This window comes from Mandrillus leucophaeus, unplaced genomic scaffold (assembly GCF_000951045.1).
Source record: "Mandrillus leucophaeus isolate KB7577 unplaced genomic scaffold, Mleu.le_1.0 Scaffold38, whole genome shotgun sequence".
NCBI classification, from domain to species: Eukaryota; Metazoa; Chordata; class Mammalia; order Primates; family Cercopithecidae; genus Mandrillus; species Mandrillus leucophaeus.
The window spans coordinates 1,303,349-1,326,187 of record NW_012104031.1 but is presented as its reverse complement, the minus strand read 5'-3'; the positions used below and the strand labels follow the sequence as shown (position 1 = coordinate 1,326,187).

The 22,839-nt window shown below is 43.4% G+C and overlaps 1 protein-coding gene across 1 annotated transcript in view; it reads left to right on the top strand.

The window, feature by feature from the left end:
• Positions 1-22,839, top strand: part of NFASC (neurofascin) — a 164,440-nt gene that overhangs the window by 40,329 nt on the left and 101,272 nt on the right. Inside the window, exon 2 of the mRNA XM_011990602.1 lies at positions 11,767-11,875. Coding sequence (XP_011845992.1) covers positions 11,767-11,875 — 109 coding nt within the window. The remainder of the gene's footprint in view (positions 1-11,766; positions 11,876-22,839) is intronic.

Here is a 22,839-nt window from a genome sequence, read left to right as displayed (position 1 = left end):
TTTTTCAGTCAGCATAATTCTCTGGAGATTCATCTAAGTTACTGCATATATCAATAGTATCAATAGTCCATTCCTTCTTATTGCCGAATAGTGTTCCATGGTGTGGATCTACCACGGTTTGTTTAACCATTCACTCATTGAAAGACACCTGGATTGTTTCTAGTTTTTGCCTATTATGAATAAAGCTGTTATAAACATTTATGTACAGGTTTTTGTGTGAACATAAGTCTTCATTTTTCTGGGATGAACGCCCAGAGGTATATTTGCTGGGTCATATGATAGTTACATGTTTAGTTATTTAAGAAACTGTCAAACCATATTCTAGATGCTGTACCATTTTACATTTCTACCAGCAACACATGAGTGATCTTATTTCTCCACGTCTGCACCAGCCTTTGGTGTTGTCACTATTTTGTTTTAATTTAGTCATTCCAGTAGGTGTGCAGTGATGTCTCACTATTTTTTTCTCATTGTGGTTTTAATTTGCGTTCCCCCAGTGGCTGATGTTGAACTCCTTTTTATTTGCTTATTTGTTGTCTGTATTTCTACTTTGATGAAATGTCTTTTTATGTCTTGTGCCCATGTTCTAGTTGGATTATTTGTGCCTCTACTGCTGAATTTTGAAAGTTCTAGAACTAGTTCTTTGTCATATGTGTGGTTTCTCCCACTTGTCATCTTCTTTCACAGATAAAACCTTAATTTTAATGAAGTTCAGTTTGTCCATAAATTTTTCCTTCTATGAATTATACTTTTGGTGTCAAATTTAAGAATTGTTTGCCTAGCTCCAGATTGCAGCAATTTTCTCCTATTTTTATTGTACAAGTTTTATAGTTTGACATTTTATGTGTAAGTCAGCCATCCAATTTGAGTTTGTCTTTGTATAAGGACTTAGGTTAAGATTCCTTTTTTCTTTCTTTATTTTTGCCTAAGGATATCCAATTATTTCAGCATCATTTGTCGAAAAGACTATCTTTTCTCCATTGAATTGCTTTTGCATCTTTATCAAAAATCAGTTGAGTATATGTGTGGTCCATTTTTATTTTTATTATGTTCCATTGATATATGTGTCTCTTCCTTCACCAGTACCATGTAGATTTGGTTACGGTGGCTATATAATGAGTCTTTAAATCAGGTAGACTGATCCTGCTATGTTTTTCCTTCTTTGTTGAATTTGTTTCAGCTATTCTTGTTCCTTCTATTTCCATATAAATTTTAAAATAATTTTGTCTAGCTGTTAAAAATTTTGTTTGGATTTTAATAGGGATTGCATTAAACCATCAATTTGGAGACAATTTGCATCTTTACTGTGTGAAGTCTTCCAGTTTATGAACAAAGTAGGCCTCTCCATTTATGTAGATATTTGATTTCTTTAACCAGTTTTGTGTAGTTTTAGCATACATGTCCTATGCATGTTTTGTTCATTCTATGCCTAAGTATTTTTATAGATTGTAATTTATTTAAAATTTCTGTTTCCATGTTTGTTATGTGCATATAGAGATAGTTGATTAATTTTTATGTTTGTCTTGTATCTTGCAACTTTGATGTATTCATTTATTAGGTTTAATTTTTTTTTTTGGTTTGAGAAGCAAGAGCTTACTCTGTTGCCCAAGCAGGAATGCAGTGGCACCTTCTTTGGCATCTTCTTAGCTCACTGCAGCCTTGAACTCCTGGGCTCAAGGGATCCTTCCACCCCAGACTCCTGAGTAGCTAGAACTTCAGGCGCAAGACACCACATCCAGGCTTGCATCTGGATGTGCCAAGTTGCTCCTGCAGTCCTAGCTCCCTTAAAATCTTTTTAAATTTTTTTTGTAGAGAGTGGGTCTTGCTATATTGTCCAGGCTGGTCTTGAACACCTGACCTCAAGCTATCCTCCTACCTCCAGCCTCCCAAAGTGCTGGGATTACAGGTGAGCCACTTTGCCTGGCCTTGTATATTAGTTCCAAGATATATTTTTTTAATCAGTTCTTGGGATTTTCTATGTAGACCATCATATTATCTGCATATAGGGACAGTTTTATTTCCTTTCTGGCCTATATGCATTTTATTTCCTTTTCTTGCCTTATTCTATTGGCTAGAATTTTCAGCACTATGTTGAATAAGTGTGGTGAAAGCAGACATCCTTGCCTTATTGTTAATCTTAGAAAGAAAGCATTTGGTCTCTCCCCATCAAGTATAATGTTACCTGTGTATTTTCTATACATTTAAAAAAAAAATCACACTGAGAAAATGTCTCTTAATTCCTCTTTCTCTGGGTTTTAAAAAAAAAAAGAATGAGTGTTTAAATTTGTCAGATACTTTCTCTGCATTGATTGACATGATTGTGCAATTTTTCTTAATTAGCCTATTAGTATGGTAGATTATGCTGATGGATTTTAGAATATAGAACCAACCTTGCAACCCTGGAATGAACCACATTTGGTCATGGTATATAATTCTTTTTATTTATCGCTGAATTCTGTTTGCTTATATTTTGTTAAGGATTTTTTTTTTAAAAAATGAACGTTAACATTTTAACTTTTTATTAAAAAACAGAGGTCTCAAGATATTGCCCAGGCTGGTCTGGAACACCTGGCCTAAAGCAATCCTCATGCCTCAGCCCCCCAAGTAGCTGTGACTACAGGCAGGTACCACCTCACCTGGTCTGTTAAGGATTTTTGTGTCTGTATCTGTGAGAGATTTATTGGTTTATAGTTTCATCTTCTTTTTAAAATTTTGGATGATCTATGTCTGGTTTTGGTATAAGGGTAACACTAACTTCATAAAAGTAATTAGAAAGTGTTTCCCCTTTTCTATAAAAGAGATTTTATTGAATTGGGGTGTTAATTCTTCTTTAATAATTTGGTAGAATTCTCTAGAGAAACCATCTGGCCTCAAGTTTTCCTTTTTTGAATGTTTTTAAATTATTAATTTCATTTTCTTAATTATAAAGCAATTCAGATTAGCTATTACATATTGGGAAATGTGGTAGTTTGTGTTTTTTGAGAACTTGGTTCTTTTCACCTAAGCTTTAAAAGTTCTGTGCGTAGAGTTTTTTCATGGTAGTTTCACATAGCCCTTTTGTTGTCTGCAGGGGCTATAGTGGCATCCCTCATTCATTCTTGAGAATGATAATTGAATCATTCCTATTTTTTTGTTTTTCGTTTTTGCTAAAGGATTGTCAATTGAATCGATTTTTTCGAAGAAGCAGCTTGTTTCATTGATTTTTTCCTATTGTGTTTGTTCTCTCTTTTATTGATTTCTGCTCTTTATTATTTCCTTCCTTCTGCTTGCTTTTAGGTTTTGGGGTAGGAGGTTGGCTCTTCTTTTACTAGTTTCTCAAGATGGGACCTTAGATGACTGATTTGAAGTGTTTCCTGTTTTCTAATGTGTGGATTTAGTGCTATAAACTTCACTCTGAGCAGTGCTTTAGCTGTGTCCCTCAGATTTTGATATGTTGTATTCTCATTTTTGTTCAGTTCAATGTACTTTTTATTTTAATTGAAACTTTCTCTTTGAATTATGGGTTATTCAGAAATCACATTCAAGCCAGGCATGGTGGCTCATGCCTGTGATCCCAGCTACTCAGGTATCTGAGGCAGGCAGATTAGCTGAGGCCAAGAATTCAAGACCAGCCTGGGCAACATAGCAAGACCCCATCTCTAAAACTATAAATAATAAATTCGTTGATGTGGTGGCATGCATCTGTAGTCCCAGCTGCTCAGGAGGCTGAGGCAGGAGGACTTTTTGAGCCCTGGGATTCGATGCAGCAGTGAGCTATGTTCACGCCACTGCACTCCAGCCTGAGTGACAGAGCAAGGCTCCATCTGTAAAAATTAAAATTAAAATAAAAAAAAAACCTGTGGTCTAGGTACAAAGGCTCATGCCTATAATCCCAACACTTTGAGAGGCTGAGGTAGGAGGATCACTTGAGCCCAGGAGTTTGAGACCAGCCTAGGAAACATAGTCTAGAGACCCTGTCTCTAAAATAATAATAATAATTTAAAAATTAGCTGAGCATGGTGGCATGTGCCTATAATCTCAGCCACTGGGGAGGCTGAGATGGAAGGGTCACTTAGGCCCTGGAGATTGAGGCTGCAGTATGCTGTCATCATGCTACTGCACTCCAGCCTGAATGACAGAGCAAGACCCTGTCTCAAAAATGTTTATTTAAATTTAAAAATAGAAAAATAACTTTCAATATGGTAGGATTCAAAATTAGTATGCAATAATTATTTAAAATAGCTTAATGAACAATCAAATGCATGGTAATAAACATAACAAAAATGTTCATAATTTGTACAATAAAATTTTAAAATGAAAAGCAAAGAAAATTTGAACAAATTAAAATTCATATCACATTCTTAGAGTCAACATCATAATTGTCAATTCTAAGTTAATTTATAATTTTAATATGGCTCCAATAAAAATATCATTTGATTTTCTTTAAGAAAGAAAAAGTCTGATTCTAGAGAAATCTGTGAAAAAATTGACAAGCAAGAGTAAACAGAAAAATTTTTAAAAGACTATAAACTCAATTATAAAACTACAGTAATTAATATGGTGTGATACCCGCACATGAAGGGATAAACAGATGAGTGGAAGATAAAGTCCAGAAATAGACCCAAACACATAGGAGAATTTAGTACTGTGTATGATTGAAGATGACATTTCAAACCATAGAATAAAAGGTAAATTTTTAAATAAATGAGGTTAGGATCATCACCATCTAATATACAGTTAGATCCCTTCTTCACATGATTTCAAAGTAAGTTCTAGATGGATTAAGATTGAAGCACAATTACCAGCCTGGGCAACATGGTGACACCCTGTCTTTACAAAAAATTAAAAAATTAGCCATGTGTGCACCTTTGGGCCCAGTGCTTGTGGTCCCAGCTACTTGGGAGGCTGAGATGGGAGGTGGGAGGATCACTTGAGCCTGGGAGGTCAAGGAGGTTAAGGCTGCAGTGAGTCATGATCATGCCACTACACTCCAGCCTGGGCAACAGAGCAAGACCCTGTCTCCAATAAAAAAGAAAAAAGAAAAAAATTAAACCATAGAAATGTTAAATAAAAACATGGAAACATAAAAATAATCTTGAAAAAAAGAAGGTGTAAATATGACACAAAATATAGTGAAATAGAAAAGATCCAATCAACTATGAAAAAAATTTCGTGCATAATAAAAACACCACAAATAAAGTCAGGATAAAAATAATGATGTGGTCAATTTGCAGCCCCTCTTATAGGGAAGGCGTTTCCTAATAAAAGTTCCTTCAAACTGATGAGAATCAACCAACTGCCCAGTAGAGAAATGGGCAAATAATAGGAATATTGAAATTGATATGGTTTGGTAGTGTCTCCACCCAAATCTCATCTTGAATTGTAGTTCCTATAATCCCCACATGTGGTGGGAGGGACCTGGTGGGAGGTAATTGAATCATAGGGGCAGTTTCCTCCATGCTATTCTCATGATGGTAAGTTCTCACAAGATCTGATGGTTTTATAAGGGGCTTCTGCCTTCACTCAGCTCTAATTCTTGTCTCTCCTGCCGCCATGTGAAGAAGGACATGTTTGCTTGCTTCCCTTTCCACCATGATTGTGAGTTTCCAAGGCATCCCCAGCCATGCTGAACTGTGAATCAATTAAACCTCTTTCCTTTATAAATTACCCAGTCTTGGGCAGTTCTTTATGGCAGTGTGAGAATGGACTAATACAGTAAAATGAAAATACTCAATCTTACTCATAGTAAGAAAACCACAAAGGAGATACCAATTTCTGTGTGTCAGATTGTCAGAGATCAAAAAGATTAACAACACAACATATTGGAGAAGGAATGGGAAACAGGAACTCTCATACATTGCTGGTGGTAGTGTAAACTGTCACTACATTCATGGAGGGCAACTTGACTGCAATATCTTTGGATAAATTATTATCCAATAATTTATTTGAAAAACGGTCTTGCAAATATAAGAATCACATTTACCCAAAGATATGTATTGCAGCAATTTCCCATATGGAATGATTACAAGCAACCTAAATGCCTATTGGTAAATAAATTATGATATGTTTATACAGTGGAATACCACGGAGCTGTTAAAATAACAAGGCAGGCCGGGCACAGTGGCTCACACCTGTAATCCCAGCACTTTGGGAGGCCAAGATGGGTGGATCATGAGGTCAGGAGATCAAGACCATCCTGGCTAACATGGTGAAACCCCGTCTCTACTAAAAATACAAAAAAAATTAGCCAGGCATGGTGGCGGGCACCTGTAGTCCCAGCTACTCGGGAGACTGAGGCAGGAGAATGGGTGTGAACCTGGGAGCCGGAGCTTGCAGTGAGCCAAGATAGCACCACTGCACTCCAGCCTGGGCAACAGAGCGAGATTCTGTCTCAAATAAATAATAATAAATAATAGTAATAATAATAAGGCAGTTTTATATGAACAAATATAGAAAAATATGTAAGATATTTGTTAATGGCAAAAAGCAAGGTAGGGGAAAATATATATAGTATGCTAGAATTGTTAAAAATACATGTATATGTATATGTGTCTGCATTGACTCTCTGGGAGAGTACACAAGAAACTAGTAAATGTGATTGGCCAGGGACAGGGGATGAATGGAGCTTGGGAAGCTGTGGGACAGGGTTGAGAGGAGGATGTTCTAGGCTCATCTCAAAAGTATACTGTGTATACTTTTGTATCATTTGAGTTTCATATCATGTGCAGGGATTAGCTATTTAAAAAGTAAATAAAATAATTTTTTAAATGTTTAAGTAAGAATCCCAAGAGACAGAGACAGAATGATCTTTGTGCCCTGAGCACAGACTAAATATTCATGGGGTAGAGGCACATGAACCACGAGTCAGGAGAATTTTGATTGTGTGCTTCTTTAGAAATATGCCCTTATGGAATTATGGAATTCCAAGATGAGAAAGTATAAGAGATCCCCGGACCAGCTTATCCTTTGTGGCAGAGGGAAGGACAGTCTGAGAATAACCATTTGCTAAGGAAAGATCTGTAAAGAATCCCCAGACATACATTAAGATATGAATGCTGAAAGAGAGAAGTGTTGGAGCTGGTTAGCAACCCCAGACACTCCCTGTCATCAGTCCAACATGCTGGATCCTGCCTTTGTTGCTGGTGAGTGCCTTCCACACCTACTCTCCTCGCTTCCAGCCCAGACCTCATTCAGAGGAACCCAGCAGGTGTCTGCAGTGTGGCTGCTTCATCTGACCTTCGGGAATCTAGGGACAGCGCCCAAGGGCCTAGCAAACTGACCGTGATCTCTGCCTTGCTGTGACCCAGAGCTGCTCTTCTTGCAGGCTACAGGATATCAGGTACCTTCTTGGTCCCTAGTCCTTCCTGGAGTATCGGGTATCCTTCCTGGAACCTTCCTATGCCTGAGTCAGAGGGACAGTCTATTTCCTGGATTCTAAGTTTCACTTTTAACCAACCCTAAAGTCCTATGACTGATGATTAAAGCAATGGTGGTAATTGCAATTTCATTCATCTTTAAGGATTATCTGTCTGTCTATCTGTCTATATATCTGTCGATCTATCCTCAAATCACAGCCCTCATTTGATCTCCACAGTAATCCTATAGGTAGATCTGATCTCTAATTTTTAAATGGCAATAAAATATTTGTATGGAGATTTTGTTTTCTGAGTACTCTCCTCTGTGTTATCTCATTGCAGTCCCTGACACTCTCATATAGGTAAGGAAGGTTTTATTAACCCAGATATATCAATGAGGGTATTGGAGCGGCAACTGTGGAATAGTGGGCCTTTGAGATAAGAACATGTGGGTTTGACTTACATGAATTCTTTTTCGTTTTTTTTTTTTTTTTTGTAGAAACAAGATTTTGCCATATTGTCCAGGCTGGTCTTGAACCCCTGGGCTCAAGCCATCCACCTGTCTCAGCCTCCCAAGGTGCTGGGATTACAGGCATGAGTCACTGTGCCCAGCATCACATGGATTCTTTACACCTATTTCCTCAGGTGTAAACTGGAGATAATAATATCCATATCAGGCTGGGCATGGTGGCACATGCCTATAATCCCAGTACTTGGAAGCCAAGGTAGGAGAATTGCTTGAGCTCAGTTGAAATCCAACCTGGGCAACATAGTGAGACCTGATCTCTACAAAAAATAAACAAAATTAGCCAAGCGTGGTGACACATACCTATGGGCCCAGCTACTTGGGAGGCTGAAGTGGGAGGATCACTGAAGTCCCAGAGGTCAAGGCCGCAGTGAGCTGTGATCGTGCCACTGTACTCCAGCCTGAGTGTCAGAGCAAGGCCTCATCTCTAAAATAATAATAATATCAATATCATGTGATACTGGATTACTGTTAGGATTGAATGTCTATAATGTCTGTCGTTCAGAAGAGTTCCAAGAATTAACATTCCAATGATTTCCTATTTCTTGACCTGTTCTATCACTTAAAATATTTTTTACTTTGAAAATGTTTTATGGAAGAGGAGAGAATAATATAATGAAACTTATGTATCCATCATCCTTGTCAATAATTATCAATATAAGGTCAATCTTGTTTCAGTTATGCCCCTACCCACTTCCCCCTTTCTTTTGTTAAACAGTTTTCAAAATAGCGAGGCATTTCCCTGACATCCTTCAAATGTGACTAATGGCTTATTTAGGATTATTTAAAAATATTATTAGGAATTCATAGATTTAAACACATTTGTTATATTTCTCCCTGTTGCAGTTATTATCTTTATTGATGCTCAACTTGACCAGGGAAACCTTATTCTTCTTGGTTTCTGAGTCCTTCTGACATGACTCTTGTAGTCTTTGACACTCTGTTTGCTTTTTTGGTATGACAGGATGTTCTAAGCTTATCTTGTATGTTTGTGACATCAAATTTGGAGTCAGTCATTTCTCCAAGGAGGCCCAACTCCTCCTCGGGGAATGGTATTTAGAATTTATAATCTGATTGCTAGAGGTGCTCATTTCTACTAGGATGGTCATTGTTTCTAGGCCTTACAGTGAACAGAGCTAGGAAATGTGCATGCACACATGTGTGTGTGATTAACCTAAAACATTTGAAGGACATACTGATACTCCCAGTTCACAGCCAAGACTACAGAATTTGTACCCAATCTCATCAATCTTACTTTTGTATCTCCTTTCAACCAGCAAATCTTGTTTCCAAGCAAGATCAACAGTAGTACTCATTTGATTTATTCACAATGAACATATAAAAGTCTCACAGTAATAATATTACAGTACCATCAATAATATGATTATTGAAAACAGTTTAGGATTTCTTGTGGGACATAGGGCAGTTCTTTTTATCTTTGTGATACATCCATCTAAGGCAAGCTTGTCCAACCCACAGGCCACATGCAGTCCAGGATGGCTTTGAATGTAGCTCAATACAAATTCATACACTTTCTCAAAACATGAGTTTTTTTACAATTTACTTTAACTCCTTTTAGTGTTAATGTATTCTATGTGTGGCCCAAGACAATTCTTTTTCCAGGGTGGCACAGGGAAGCCAAAAGATTGGACGCCACTGATAAGGATACACAGTCAAATTACTAGTGTTTTAATCTATGTATAGTATGCCAACCAACTGGACTCAAAGGTTCATTTGTTTCATTTTATATTCATTTTTACATAATTCTTTGAAACTTTTTTTTTTTTTTTGACATAAGGTCTTGCCCTGTCACCCAGACTGGAGTACAGTGGTGCGATCTTAGCTCACTGCAACCCCTGCCTCCCAGGTTCAAGCGATTCTCATGCCTCAGCCTCCTGAGCAGCTGGGATTACAGGTGCCCACCATGATACCCGGCTAATTTTTGTATTTTTAGTAAGGACAGGGTTTCACCATGTTGGTCAGGCTGGTCTCGAACTCCTGACCTCAAGTGATCCACCAACCTTGACCTCCCAAAGTGCTGGGATTACAGGCATGAGCCACCGTGCCCGACCTCTTTGAAATTTTTTAATTATGTTTGGTAATTATGTCAAATAATTACATAGTCCAAAGCAAATCCATGTAACAAGGTCTATTCACAGTCCAGCTTCTGTCTGTCCCCTGCACTTCATGTCTCCCTCTCTCTGTAGGGTGTTTTTTTGTTTTTGTTTTTGTTTGTGTTTGTGTGTGTGTTTTGTTTTTTTGTTTGTTTTGTTTTGTTTTTGTTTTTTGAGACAGAGTCTCGCTCTGTTGCCCAGGCTGGAGTGCAATGGCGTGATCTTGGCACACTGTAACCTCTGCCACCCGAATTCAAGCAATTTTCATGCCTCAGCCTCCCAAGTAGCTGGGATTACAGGTGTGAGCCACCACACCTGGCTAATTTTTTGTATTTTAGTGGAGACGGAGTTTCACCATGTTGCCCAGGGTGGTCTCAAACTCCTGAGCTCAGGAAATCGCCTGCCTCAGCCTCCCAAAGTGCTGGGATTACAGGTGTGAGCCACTGCGCCTGGCCCCTGTAGGTCTTTTAAAACGCATTTTATGCTTCATCATTTTATTGCCTTTTTAAAAAAATATAAGCAAATGCATATATATTTTTGCATTCCTCCTCTCTTTCCTAAATAAATGGTAGCATATTAAACATTATTTTCTATCATGTGTTTTTCACTTAATGAGAACCTTGGAGATTATGGGCATATAGGATATATTTTGAATAGATTCCTGGAATTGGGATTTTGGGTCAGAGTAAATGCATACTTATTTTGATAGCTATTGCCACATTCACCTCTAGAAGGGTGGATTACACCATTTCCTGCAGACAATTTTTTGGTGAGGGAGATGGAGTCTCACTCTGTTGCCCAGGCTGGAGTGCAGTTGCACGATCTTGGCTCACTACAACCGCTGCCTCCCGGGTTCAAGTCATTCTCCTGCCTCCGCCTCCCAAGTAGCTGGGACTACAGGTGTGCCTGGCTAATTTTTGTATTTTTAGTAGGCACAGGGTTTCACCATGTTGGCCGTGCTGATTTCGAACTCCTGACCTTAAGTGGTCTGCCCTCCTCGGCCTCCCAAAGTGCTGGGATTACAGGTGTGAGCCAACATGCCCAGCCTCCTGCAGATACATTTTAATGTTATAACAAATGTCTCAATGGAATATGTTATCACTACCTAGAAAGGTTATACGATTGTTCAGAACTGGACTTGAACCCCACTAACTAATGATCTGATCCCCCACTAACTAATGATCTGATCCACTCTGACATGCCTTCTCCCCATGTTAAAGTTTAAGAAATTGAATCACATATAGAGAAGTGTCCTACTCTAAATGACAAAACAAGCTAGGATTTAAAATTCGCATCTCCTGACCTTAAAATTGGATCCCCTTTCAATATGTTATGGATTTATTTATGGTGAACTTGGTTTGCTTATCTGTAGACAGGGAAGAAAAACATAGTTCTCCTAGGAAGCTAAAACATTAATGAGATGATTATGGGTAAATTCTCCCCTGGTGTAGGAGAGATTCTTCGAGATACGGCTGAACTTCTTGGGGTGAATAGGGAATCAGCAATTAGACTGTGGTGTCAGGGCACTAAGAAATGATCTTACAGATGAGAGAGACAATCACCCTTGCAGGATCAGTTCTTTCTTTTTTTTTTCCAGAGTGCTTTGAACTTCTTTGAACAAAGATGGTGTTATGCTGTGCAAAACTTTACAAATGGATGTGGGCAAAGATGTAATTTCCCCAGTGAATGAGCAAGCTGCAAACCACAAAGCCTTTTTTTTTTTTTTTTTTTTTTTCCTTTTTTCCTTTCTTAGAGTAACCCTGGGGTTCTCCTTTGTGCTTGCTTGAGACAGGTTGATTGACTTATGCGCAATTTGGGACGCTGGAGTTTACCTTCCCTCTGCAGCCTGGAACGGAGCCTCCCCTGGTGTTGCAAGGAGGAGGCTGAATGAGGCAGAGAGGGTAAGTAGGACTTGGGCCTGGGGTATGTGTCATTGGAGGGGTGAGAGTGAGGGGACATTCTTGCCTCCTGCCCCTTGTCTTTGATAAGGGCCCCAGGAATCTTCTGAGAGGCATCTCCTTTTTTCTCCCCAGAGATAGAAGCCCTGAGTTGCCACAGAACTGCATGCCAAGGTTCTCCTTGCAAGGAGGCTGGTAAGGGTAGTGTTTAAGCCTTCCCTGACAGGGACAGTCAGCCAACATTAGTGCTGGCATTGTCCCAGTGTCCACCTAATTGAAAAATTGGGAAACGACTTTGTTGGTGGCCCATACCCTACTTAGCCTGGGCCTCTACCACCTGGGAGCTCCTGAGTGACAGCCCTGGCATATGGGAGACAGTCTGAGAACCCCTGCCCTGGGCAGGGCATTGGGCCCAGGCAGATGGACAGTTGTGCAGGCGCAGTAAGCAGCTGAGGCCCACAGCACTAAGTCATGCCGTGTGCCCAGGGTCTGCCTTGTTCCATTCCGGGTTAGATTTTGCTGCTACTCCCAACAATTCCTGTTTTACTCTCAGGTCCCAGTAGCAGGGGAGGACACATGACAACTGAGGGCTGGAATTTCAACAGAGCAGTAATGGGCAATAGTGACAGACTGGCCTCCTGGAGGCTGCTGGGCTAGGAGGGTTGGGCTGGAGGCTTGAGCAGGGCAAGATTTCCTTATTCTTTGAGTTTGGGCATCTCTACCTCATCGAAGGTGTCTTTCTCACTCCACCTCCCTCTCTTGGAGTCTTTTGTCCTCCCAGAAAGAGTTGGGACTTGGCGGGAGGGGCATGGAGAGGGTTGAAAAGTGGAAGCTGAGAGTGCTGATGACATGGACTTGGGATCCAGACACATCTTCTGAAATTCCAGATCCACTTGCTTTGTGACCTTGGGAATGCTGAACCCCTCTAGACCTCCGTTTCCTAGTTCATACAATGGGGATAATAACCAACATTTTGTGTAAAGATTAAAGAGTAAATATATAAACAGATAGAGAGCCTGCAGAGTGCTTGGCACGTGGTGTTTAATCAATGAGGGTTATTATTTCTCATGTCAGTGGCAATTCAGATATACTTGTTTTATCAAGGTAGTTTCTTAGGTGGGCCCTTTTAGGGCTACCACTTATCTCAGAACAGTGTCAGGTTTCAGAGCCCACCTGGGAAATTCATCTGACTTAGGGCTTTTTCCCCCTGTCATTGTTACTAAACCTTGAACTTGAACATACTGACTTAGTGTGTGTTTGGCAGGGGCGGTGGGGGTGGGGTGTGGCATGCCATTCTTTTACTGCACGTGAAGGAGTGTGATTGCAAAAGCAGTGCACTCGTTTATTTAAATGGTACGAAGTATATATGAAACTGGATGGAGTTAGTGCAGCTCTGTGTCACCATGACCCCGCTCTTGGCACTTTCCCATGCACCCTCCCCACTCTCCATCCCTGTCCCTCCACAGCTCTCTCGAAACATTCACTCTAGGTAGCCTGACCAGATCCCCACCTAAGGAACCCGGGGGGGCTGCCTTCTCTGATGACAGCAGCCCTACCGTGTGACAGCAGACATGGCTGCCACAGAGTCATGCCCTGCCACCTCCTGCCTGACCAGAATAACTTCATTCTGGCTTGTGCTTCTGGACACCACCAGTCTAACCAGCAAAATCGAATATCGGTTCTGAGCTTAATCCTTTTAATAGTGTTTCCATTTACATTAATTGTATCATTTGACTGTCAACACGATTCAGTGATATGAGCAAGGCTGCTGTCATCGTTCCCATTTGATTGATGAATAAACTAAGGCTCTCTGAGAAGTCATTTCCCCCAAGGTTTCGCAAAACTAATTAGCAAAAGAGCCCCTGCTGGACTTGGATGCCCTGAATTGTAGACTGTTTTTCTCGCTGTGACGTCACACTGCCCCCTCCAGTCTGAAGCACCCACAAATCATGAAGGAGGAGTACCTATCTAAGGACCTTCAGACACACAGAGGAACCTTAAAAAAGAAATAAGAAAGACTGCAGAGACTCCTTGCCAGCAGGACATATGGCTGTTGAGGGTACAGTAAGTTCTGGGAGAAGGGAAGCCGACCCAGGCTTCTGTAGATGATGATAACAGTCGTCATTATAGTAATCAGCATCTCAGCACTCCCCGTGCACCAGGCACTGTGCCCTGCACTCCATCCTCCCACAGCGGCCCCATGAAGTAGGGCCCATTATTACCCGTGTTTTACTGATGGCAGAATAAAAGTACACAGAGGTTAAGGAACTTGCCCAAAGCCCAAAGGGCCAGGATTCAAATCCTGTGGTCCAACTCTGGCACCTGTGTGGCAACCATTTGGGTTTGGGACTGGCTGTGTATTTAGGGTGGCTCATTCCAAGGTTCACTGGAAACAACGCACAGTTGTTTCTATGCAAGTGTTCCCTGGGGCTCCAGGTGTGAGCTTGGAAACCGCCTAAGGAGGAAGCCCTCCGTTTTTCTGCGTCTTCTCCCTTTGTTGGAAACCACTGCCATATGGAGCTGCCCCAGGCGTCTGCTCCTGAGCCGCCCCTCCCTCTTCCTCCCACTCCAGCATGCAGCACCCTCCATGCTCAGGCCTCCAGGCTTCATCTCTCCCCTTCCCTCCTGCCACCCGCAGTACGTCCACTCCTTGTCACCTCCCATCACAGGAAGCAGACACTGGCCCTCCGATGCAAGGCAGAGAAACCACTGAGCTTCCCCAGGCCTTCAATTTCCCAAACAGGTCTATTTGGTTAATTGCACTCACACTCCTAAGTCCCTCTGCCTGTCAGAGGGAAGCTGGGCCTCCTCTCTCCAGAAACATTGACACAGGCCCCCTCGGACAGCATGGGCCCAGGACACACAGCTGTGGATCACTGAGGGTGGGGCCATGGAGCTTCCTTAGGAACTGTCTTGCCCACCTGCTGCCCCCAAACTGATTCCAGGCACCTGAGGCAGCCCCCGTGCTTAGCCCCATTTTCCTGTGGGCACCGAGACCTGCAGGGTGAATGTGGGGGACATGAGTGAAAGCTACTGCCCTAACAGCTTGTGCTGTTTACTCCCTTCTGCTGCAGTGATGCAATCACGTCTAGACCCCTCTCAGCCTTTCCTGCTACCTCGCTAAGCCCACCTTTCCACCAGAGGCTGGACTGTGAGGTTTGAAACAGCATGTCACCTGTGAGTTTCTAATAAGAGGACCATATGCTCTAGCAAAGGGAGACCCTTCCAGGGCATAAGACACCAAGGTTTCCTCCACACCACTAGAGCTAAGAGTCTTTGGCATAAGCACTTGTAGCCACCAGCGCTTTGCAACCAGACTTCTAGACAAATGGTGTATCTTATAACTCAGGAAAATCCTCATTCTGTCTGCTGCCTCCCCCTTTTTGCTCCCACCTCCCCTCCCCCATGCCTCCTGTATTTTCACATCTCCTCCAGCCTGTAGAAGCCTGCCAGGATAGCAGTTGGATCCAGACTGATGTCTGTATGGGATGTAAATGCAGAAGGCTGCAGGGAGGGAGGGGAGGAACAGGTGCTGCTCCCTCCTGCTGTCTTAGTTCTTTCCTCCCTGTGCTCCCGCTTATCACATCAGACAGGAATTTTAAAAATGCAACCGGGGATGTGCTATCCTTGGAATATCAGCAGCTAAACCAATATTGGCAGCCGAATGGATGTCACTTCAGAAGACCCAGCTCCCTCTCTGGGGCTGACTCCAGCTGTTTGGTTGATGTCAGAGCTTGTGGGACATTGGTGGAAGAAGCTGGTGTGGAGTGCTTTGCTTGTAGAAACCATGGCAAAGGCAGGAGAGAGGGGAGCCCAGAGGGGATTTGGCTGGCCTGGGATTTTATAGGAGCCTCCCTTTCTCTCTGGTCTAAAGTAGACTGCCTGTGCAGATAACCATCTGTTGGCTCTAAGAGTAAACAATAATTCCTTAGGTATAGAGCTAGGGTATGGTGTCTGCACAGGCATCGTCTACACTGTAGATCTACAAAGTAGATGTGAAACCCCTTCTTGTCCAAAGCCTTATCACAAATCAGTATACCAGCTATAACTTGGGGGAGAGGAGAAAGGACCAATTGTTTATTTTGTTTGCTTTGTTTTGTTTTGTTTTGTTTTGAGATGGAGTTTTGCTCTGTCACCCAGGCTGGAGTGCAATGGTGGAATCTTGGCTCCTTGCAACCTTCACCTCCCAGGTTCAAGTGAGTCTCCAGCCTCAGCCTCCCGTGTAGCTGGGATTACAGGTGCCCGCCACTATAGCTGGCTAATTTTTGTATTTTTAGTAGAGACAGGGTTTTGCTGTGTTGGCCAGGCTGGTCTTGAACTCCTGACCTCATGATCTACCTGCCTTGGCCTCCCAAAGTGCTGGGATTACAGGCGAAGAAAGGACCAATAGTTTTTGAATGCCAACTATGTGCCAGGCCTTGGATTAGATGCTATATATGTACATCATTTAGGAATTGTCACAGCAACCTTGTAATAAATAAGTGCATTTATCTCACTTTTAAAGGCAAGAAAACAGACTCACAGACAGAGAATAAACCGCGGAAGACCATGTAGCAGGTAAATGGCCAGGTGGGATGGAAACTCAGGTGTGTGTGGCTGCAAGTCACATGTGCCAGCTGGATTAAACACGCTTCCTTATGACACTAAATCTCTGCATCTTGTCTGGTATGTTTCCCCTGGTCTGCATGGCTTCCTAGCTAGTTTGTCATTCACCAATTTATTAAGCCCAGCCCTGTTCTGCTTTGAGTTAATACTCGCTTCTGTGAAGGGTCAAAGAAAGAGTAAAAGACTCTTCCTTTGCCCTCAAGAAGCTCAAAATCTGGTTAAGGGACTGAAAGTCATTTCTCTTTTCCCCAACCCAAGTTTCTTCTCCTGTAGTCTTGCCCCTCTTTTTTCACCTGCTCGAGCTCAGCCTATGGTTTTCAAATGACTTTAGGACTACGGTCTGTTGAAACTAGGCTTGCAATCTGCCCAGTAGAGGACAGAATAAGCAGCTTGATTTGAGTGATGTCATGAGCAGATGTGTCCAGATGGTGGGTCCTCAGATGGACAATGGTCTGGATTTCAAATGGACACCCCACTCAGGGAGCCTGGCAGGGCCCAGGGTGAGGAAGCTGGGTTTGGAAATAGTGATGGCTGGTGGGGTTGCACAGATACCTCTTGGGAAAACTGCTCAGGGAGGGAGAGGTTTCTGGCCATTCTAGAGCCACTTTCCTTTTGTACAGCAATTTATAATTTACTGTGGAGACAGAGACCGACCAGACAGTTTGTGACTTGCTCAAGGTGACATACAAGACCTTAGCCCTAGGTCTTTTTTTTTTTTAAATTAACCATTCTTCGATGTATTAAAATTACAAATCCCCAAACCTAATTACTCCTTAAACTTTTTACTTCAATCAACAAGTTTTACAGTTTTCTTCATGAATCTTATAGATTTTAGCAATCACTTGTTCGGTTTCATCAATAAACTTAGTTAATTTAATTCCTTTGAACATTTGAAACTGTATGTATAAATTTATCTATTTTCCTTTTCAAAGTATCATAGTTTTTTTTCTAACAAAGCCTTCCAAGTCCTTATGTGATTCTTTTTTCATATACATGTATATATGTGTGTATATATGTATATTATGTGTGTATATATGTGTATATATGCATATATATGTATATATGTACGTGTGTATATATATGTATATATGTATTTTTTTCTTTTTTTTGAGAGCGGGTCTCACTCTGTTGTTCAGGCTGGAGTGCAATGGCACAATCTCAGCCCACTGCAACCTCAGCTTCCTGGGCTCTAGTGATCCTCCTGCCTCAGCCTCTTGAGTAGCTGGGACCACAGCCATACACCACCATGCCCGGCTAATTTTTGTATTTTTTGTAGAGGTGAAGTTTTACCTGGTTGCCCAGGCTGGTCTTGAACTCCTAGACTCGATCAATCCACCCACCTCCACCTCCTAAAGTGCTGGGATTATTACAGGCTTGAGCCACAGTGCCTTGCCTTATTACTATTTTTAAATGACAGCTTTACTGAAAGACAATTCATGTTATAATATTTACGAGCCACACTGCCTTGCCTTATTACTATTTTTAAATGACAGCTTTATTGAGAGACAATTCATGTTATAATATTTACTATATAAATTAAAGAATTCAGGCTGGGCACAGTGGCTCACACCTGTAATCCCAGCACTTTGGGAGGCTGAGGCGGGTGGATCAGTTGAGGTCAGGAGTTCAAGACCAGCCTGGTCAACATGGTGAAACCCTATCTCTACTAAAAATACAAAAATTAGCTGGGCTTGGCAGCGGGTGCCTGTATGCCCAGCTACTCGGGAGGCTGAGGCAGGAGAATCACTTGAGCCCTGGAGGCAGGGTTACAGTGAGCCGAGATGGCACCACTGTACTCTGGCCTGGACGACAGAGGGAGACTCCATCTCAAAAATAAATAAATAAATCGATTGATAGATAGATAGATAGAATTCAGTGATCTCTTTTTTTTTTTTTTTTTTGAGGTGGAGTCTTCACTCTGTCGCCCAGGCTGGAGTGCAGTGGCACCATCTCGGCTCACTGCAAGCTCCGCCTCCCGGGTTCGCGCCATTCTCCTGCCTCAGCCTCCCGAGTAGCTGGGACTACAGGCGCCCGCCACCGCGCCCGGCTAATTTTTTGTATTTTAGTAGAGACGGGGTTTCACCGTGTTAGCCAGGATGGTCTCGATCTCCTGACCTCGTGATCCGCCCGCCTCGGCCTCCCAAAGTGCAGGGATTACAGGCATGAGCCACCGCGGAATTCAGTGATTTCTAGTGCCCATAGACTTGGGCAACCATCATCACAATGGATTTTAGGACATTTTTATCACCACTCCCAGCCCCCGCCCCCGCAAGAATCTATGCCATTGTTAGTCACTCCTCTCCCCACCTCCATCCCCAGCCCTAGGCAACCACTAGTCTGTTTTCTAGAGATTTGCCTATTCTGGACATTTCCTATAAATGGAATCATACAATATGTGGTCTTTGTGTCTGGCTTCTTCTCCTTAGCAAGATGTTTTGAGAGTTCTCCACATCAGTACTTCATTTCTTTTTACGGCTGAGTGATATTCCTCTGTATGGATATACTGCATTTTGCTTATTCATCTGACGGAATTACTGGGTCATACGGTAGCTCTGTGTTTGACCATTTGAAGAGCCCTAGACCTTCTAATGCTAATTTCAAGGCCCCTTTCTGGACTTCTACCTTCAGCTGCTTACTCCCTCCCACCTGGGTCCCTCCTCCTTATCCTTTCCAAATCTTGGGTCCCCGCCCTTAGGGAGCTGTCACACAAGATTATCGTGCCCCACCTCACCGTCCCCCTCCCTCTGACCACTCTTCTTTAATGACAGAGCCCCTGGAGACAGCTGCCGCCTGACGCCTTGATACCCCACGCCTTCTCCACCCACTTGGAGCCGGGAGGGGGTCGGGGAACTTCACAAGCCTCTCCCTCCAGCTGTGAAGAAGGATGTGTGTCTAATTACTGTGAAAACTTCCTCCCTGAGGGGAGCAGACAGGGAGCCAAGGCAAGTGAGAAGCTGGCTTCTTGAATTGTAGAGAGGTGGGGCTCTTCTCTGTGGTGGTGGAGTCAGAATTCCTCCCCAGAGGAGGGAGTTGGCGTCTTGCTTTTCAGCAGGTGGAGGCAGGCAATATACCCGAGCCAGCGGTAACACCTTAACTTTTGTTTTCTTTACATCCTGTTTTACCTGCTAATCTTTTTATGGCAGGAGACTGGTCAGGCTGTCAGTGACTAGCAGGGCCAGGGAGTAGGGCCTGAATACATCCACTCACAGATAACCACAAATCTTATTGAAGCCAGCCCTTCACAGGGTGTTGGGTCAGCTAATCTGGAGAGTATGCTGACTACATTTGAGCACCTTTTCCATTTCATGCATGTTTCCTAGTCCTGCCCCTCAGAGCATGAGTGAGTAAGCAGTAATGAGGAAAAACCCCACAGCCCCAAAGACCGTAAAAAGCTGGCTGGATTGTAGCATCGGTGATTGTCCTCCCCAGTGTACCCAGTGACTGCCAGTCTGTGTGGTGTGGGTGTCAATGACAAAGCTGGGCTGTAGACCAGGGACACCTATGCACCTTGGGCTTCCTTGCTGTGCCAGGCTGCAGTGTGCCAAGCTCCAGTTAATTAGCCTTGGGTCAAAGAGACAGCATGAAGCAGCAACCACACTTTCTCCATATTGAGGGATATAAATGCAAGGACATGAGTTGTAGCGTTGTTGTAATGGGGGAGGAAATAAAGAAAAACAACTTAAAGGTCCATAACAAGTGGATGGTTAACAGATTTGTGGCAGTCCCACACAGTGGAGTTACAACAAAGAGCACAGACGTCTCTGTGTCCAAGCTATGTGGCTTGATAACCCAGCTAGTTGTGGTGTGGCAGTGAGATGCAGGCGCCTCCCACCGTAGAAATGGCTGCGCTTTATTGGTGGGTTCAGGCTTCTTGTGGGGCTCTGGTCCTGCTGGTGGCTTATGAATAACACGGTGCCTCATAAAGAGCTTTCGCCCCTAGAGAGCCTGGTGTGAATCCGAGGTATTCACTAGATCTTCATGGTGGTCACCTGGAGGGAAAAGTCCCTTTCTTCTTTCCCAACACTTCCCTCTTCCCCAGCTTAATAATAGCCAAGAGGTTTAGGTTTCAACCTACAGATTAGTTCCCAGTGTTGAGCAGGAAACAGCTGTTTTTCAGCCAAATCCTTAATCCTAAAACCAGGTGTCCCCCTCCACTCCCTCCCCAGGAGGGAATTAGGACCACCTGATACCATTCCCCGCACCCCGCCCTCCACCCCTTCCCCCTGACCCATGTGAACTTAGCCAAGGCAGGGAGAGGCAGGCTAGGCCTGCTGAGTGCTATCAATGGTTAAACACACAGCCCCTCACTCCTCCCAGATCTCTCCCCCTGACAATGAAAGGGAGCCAAGCGTGAAACACAGCCACCAAGCAGATGGAGACCACCCCACTCCAACCCTGAAGAGGGAGGAGGGGAAAGCGGGGAGTCAAATCCCATATACAAGGTTTCCTGGGCTAAGTGAAAATTCTAGAAGATGATGACTGGTTGACCCGATACCAGCCAGGAACTGGGTTTCTCTCTCTGAATGTGGGGGAGGCCGAGGTCCTGAAACAGGCTGGTGAGTGCTTTCCTCTGCTGCCAAGTCCTGCCCTGGAAAATTCTAGAAGATGATGACTGGTTGACCCGATACCAGCCAGGAACTGGGTTTCTCTCTCTGAGTGTGGGGGAGGCCGAGGTCCTGAAACAGGCTGGTGAGTGCTTTCCTCTGCTGCCAAGTCCTGCCCTGGAAGGTCTGGTATAGTTACTGCCTCTTCCAAAAGGGGAGGCAGGAGGATTGTGTGGGCAGACTGACTTTCTTAGGAGATGCTGAGACATGGGGTCATTTCGTCTGGGGTAAAGGAGGAGATGCGGTGAGATGTCATTTTGTGGCAGGTGCTCTGGGGAGTGGGAGCTGTGGAGTCCCTCCTTGCCTCTTCCCCTTCTAATCTTATTTTCTTCCAGAGATCCCTCTTTCTCGGCTTGCTTGGTGTTCTGTCTCCTTAGGCTAGGCATCAATAGGGGACAGTTTGAGTTTCCTAGGAGATTCACAGCCCTGGCCTTCAGATGCCTGTGAGCTGGAAGGAATGGAGCACGGCTGGGTCTCCATCTGTTGTATCGTTCCTTCCTTAGGATGGGAGAGATGGAAGGGAGGTGGCCACAGGGATCAGAGGGCAGGAGGGGAAGCAGGGGACGGCAGCCCTCAGTCATGCCCAGCCGATATCTGGGCTGAAGGCAGATTTCAGAACCCAGTGCAGCTAAGCCAGAGCCTCAGGATGAAAAAGAAAGGAAGAGACTGAGAATGGAGGTGTTGGCGATTCTGAGGCTGCTGCCTGGGGTGTCTGAATCCCTCAATTCTGAGAGTCGTGGAGTGGAGCAAATAGGGTGACACTGAGTGTGGCCCTGACAGGTTAGACAGAAAGCTCTGAGAGTCAGCAGGGGAAGATTTGAGAAAGAAAGATGAGCATGTCTGCTGAGCCGGGGCAGGCTCTGCTACAGGGACAGGATGCTGGTTAGATGTTATTGTTAGGTTATTGCTGCTGCTGTTATTACTCAAGCTTATACTGTACAACAGATCTATGCAGTGTTATAGCAACCAAGGATTTATACTGATTCATTGATGAGCTATTGAAATATCTCCCAGTAATAGGAAGTATCTGATAGGATGGCTGTTCACTCATCCCATGAGTATTTATTGTACTGTCTCAGGGGAGACAAGACATGGACTCTGAGCTTAACCTCAAAGTCCGATGTAGGAGATGGATTTGGGAATAAACTCATCCCATGAGGCAGGAGGAAATGACCACTGGAACAGAGCATGGGGCATGCTAGGAAGCACAAGAGAAATTGCCACTTACTTTCAGTAGGAAGGCATGGACCCTGTTATGGAGGGGTGGCCCACTTAGGGCCTTGGAGAAAGGGAATTTTCACTGTGGAGAAGGAAGAGAATAGCATTTCTGGCATCAGCAAATTGTGAGCAGAGATGGCAGGAGGTGCAGAAAGCACATGGCCTATACAGGGTGGTCCAAGGTCTGGAGGCTGGTGTGGGGATATAGGAGGGCAGATGCTGGGAGAGAAGAAGCCACACGGGGGTCAGGAGCTGGGTCATACAGGGGCTTGAGGGCTGCTCTGAGAAGGCAGATTTTATCCCTCAGATTCCTGGATGACTTTTTCTGCCAGGACAAATGTGATAGAGGCTAGGCCCAGGCAGGACACACACTGGTTCTTTATTCTTCAAAAAAAAAAAAAAAAAACAGAATATGAGTGAGAATGTAGTTATTATGGTGTTAATAAGATCTTCTTTTTAAAGAGGAGTGAGGGGCTGTGTGTTTAACCATTGATAGCACTCAGCAGGCCTAGCCTGCCTCTCCCTGCCTTGGCTAAGTTC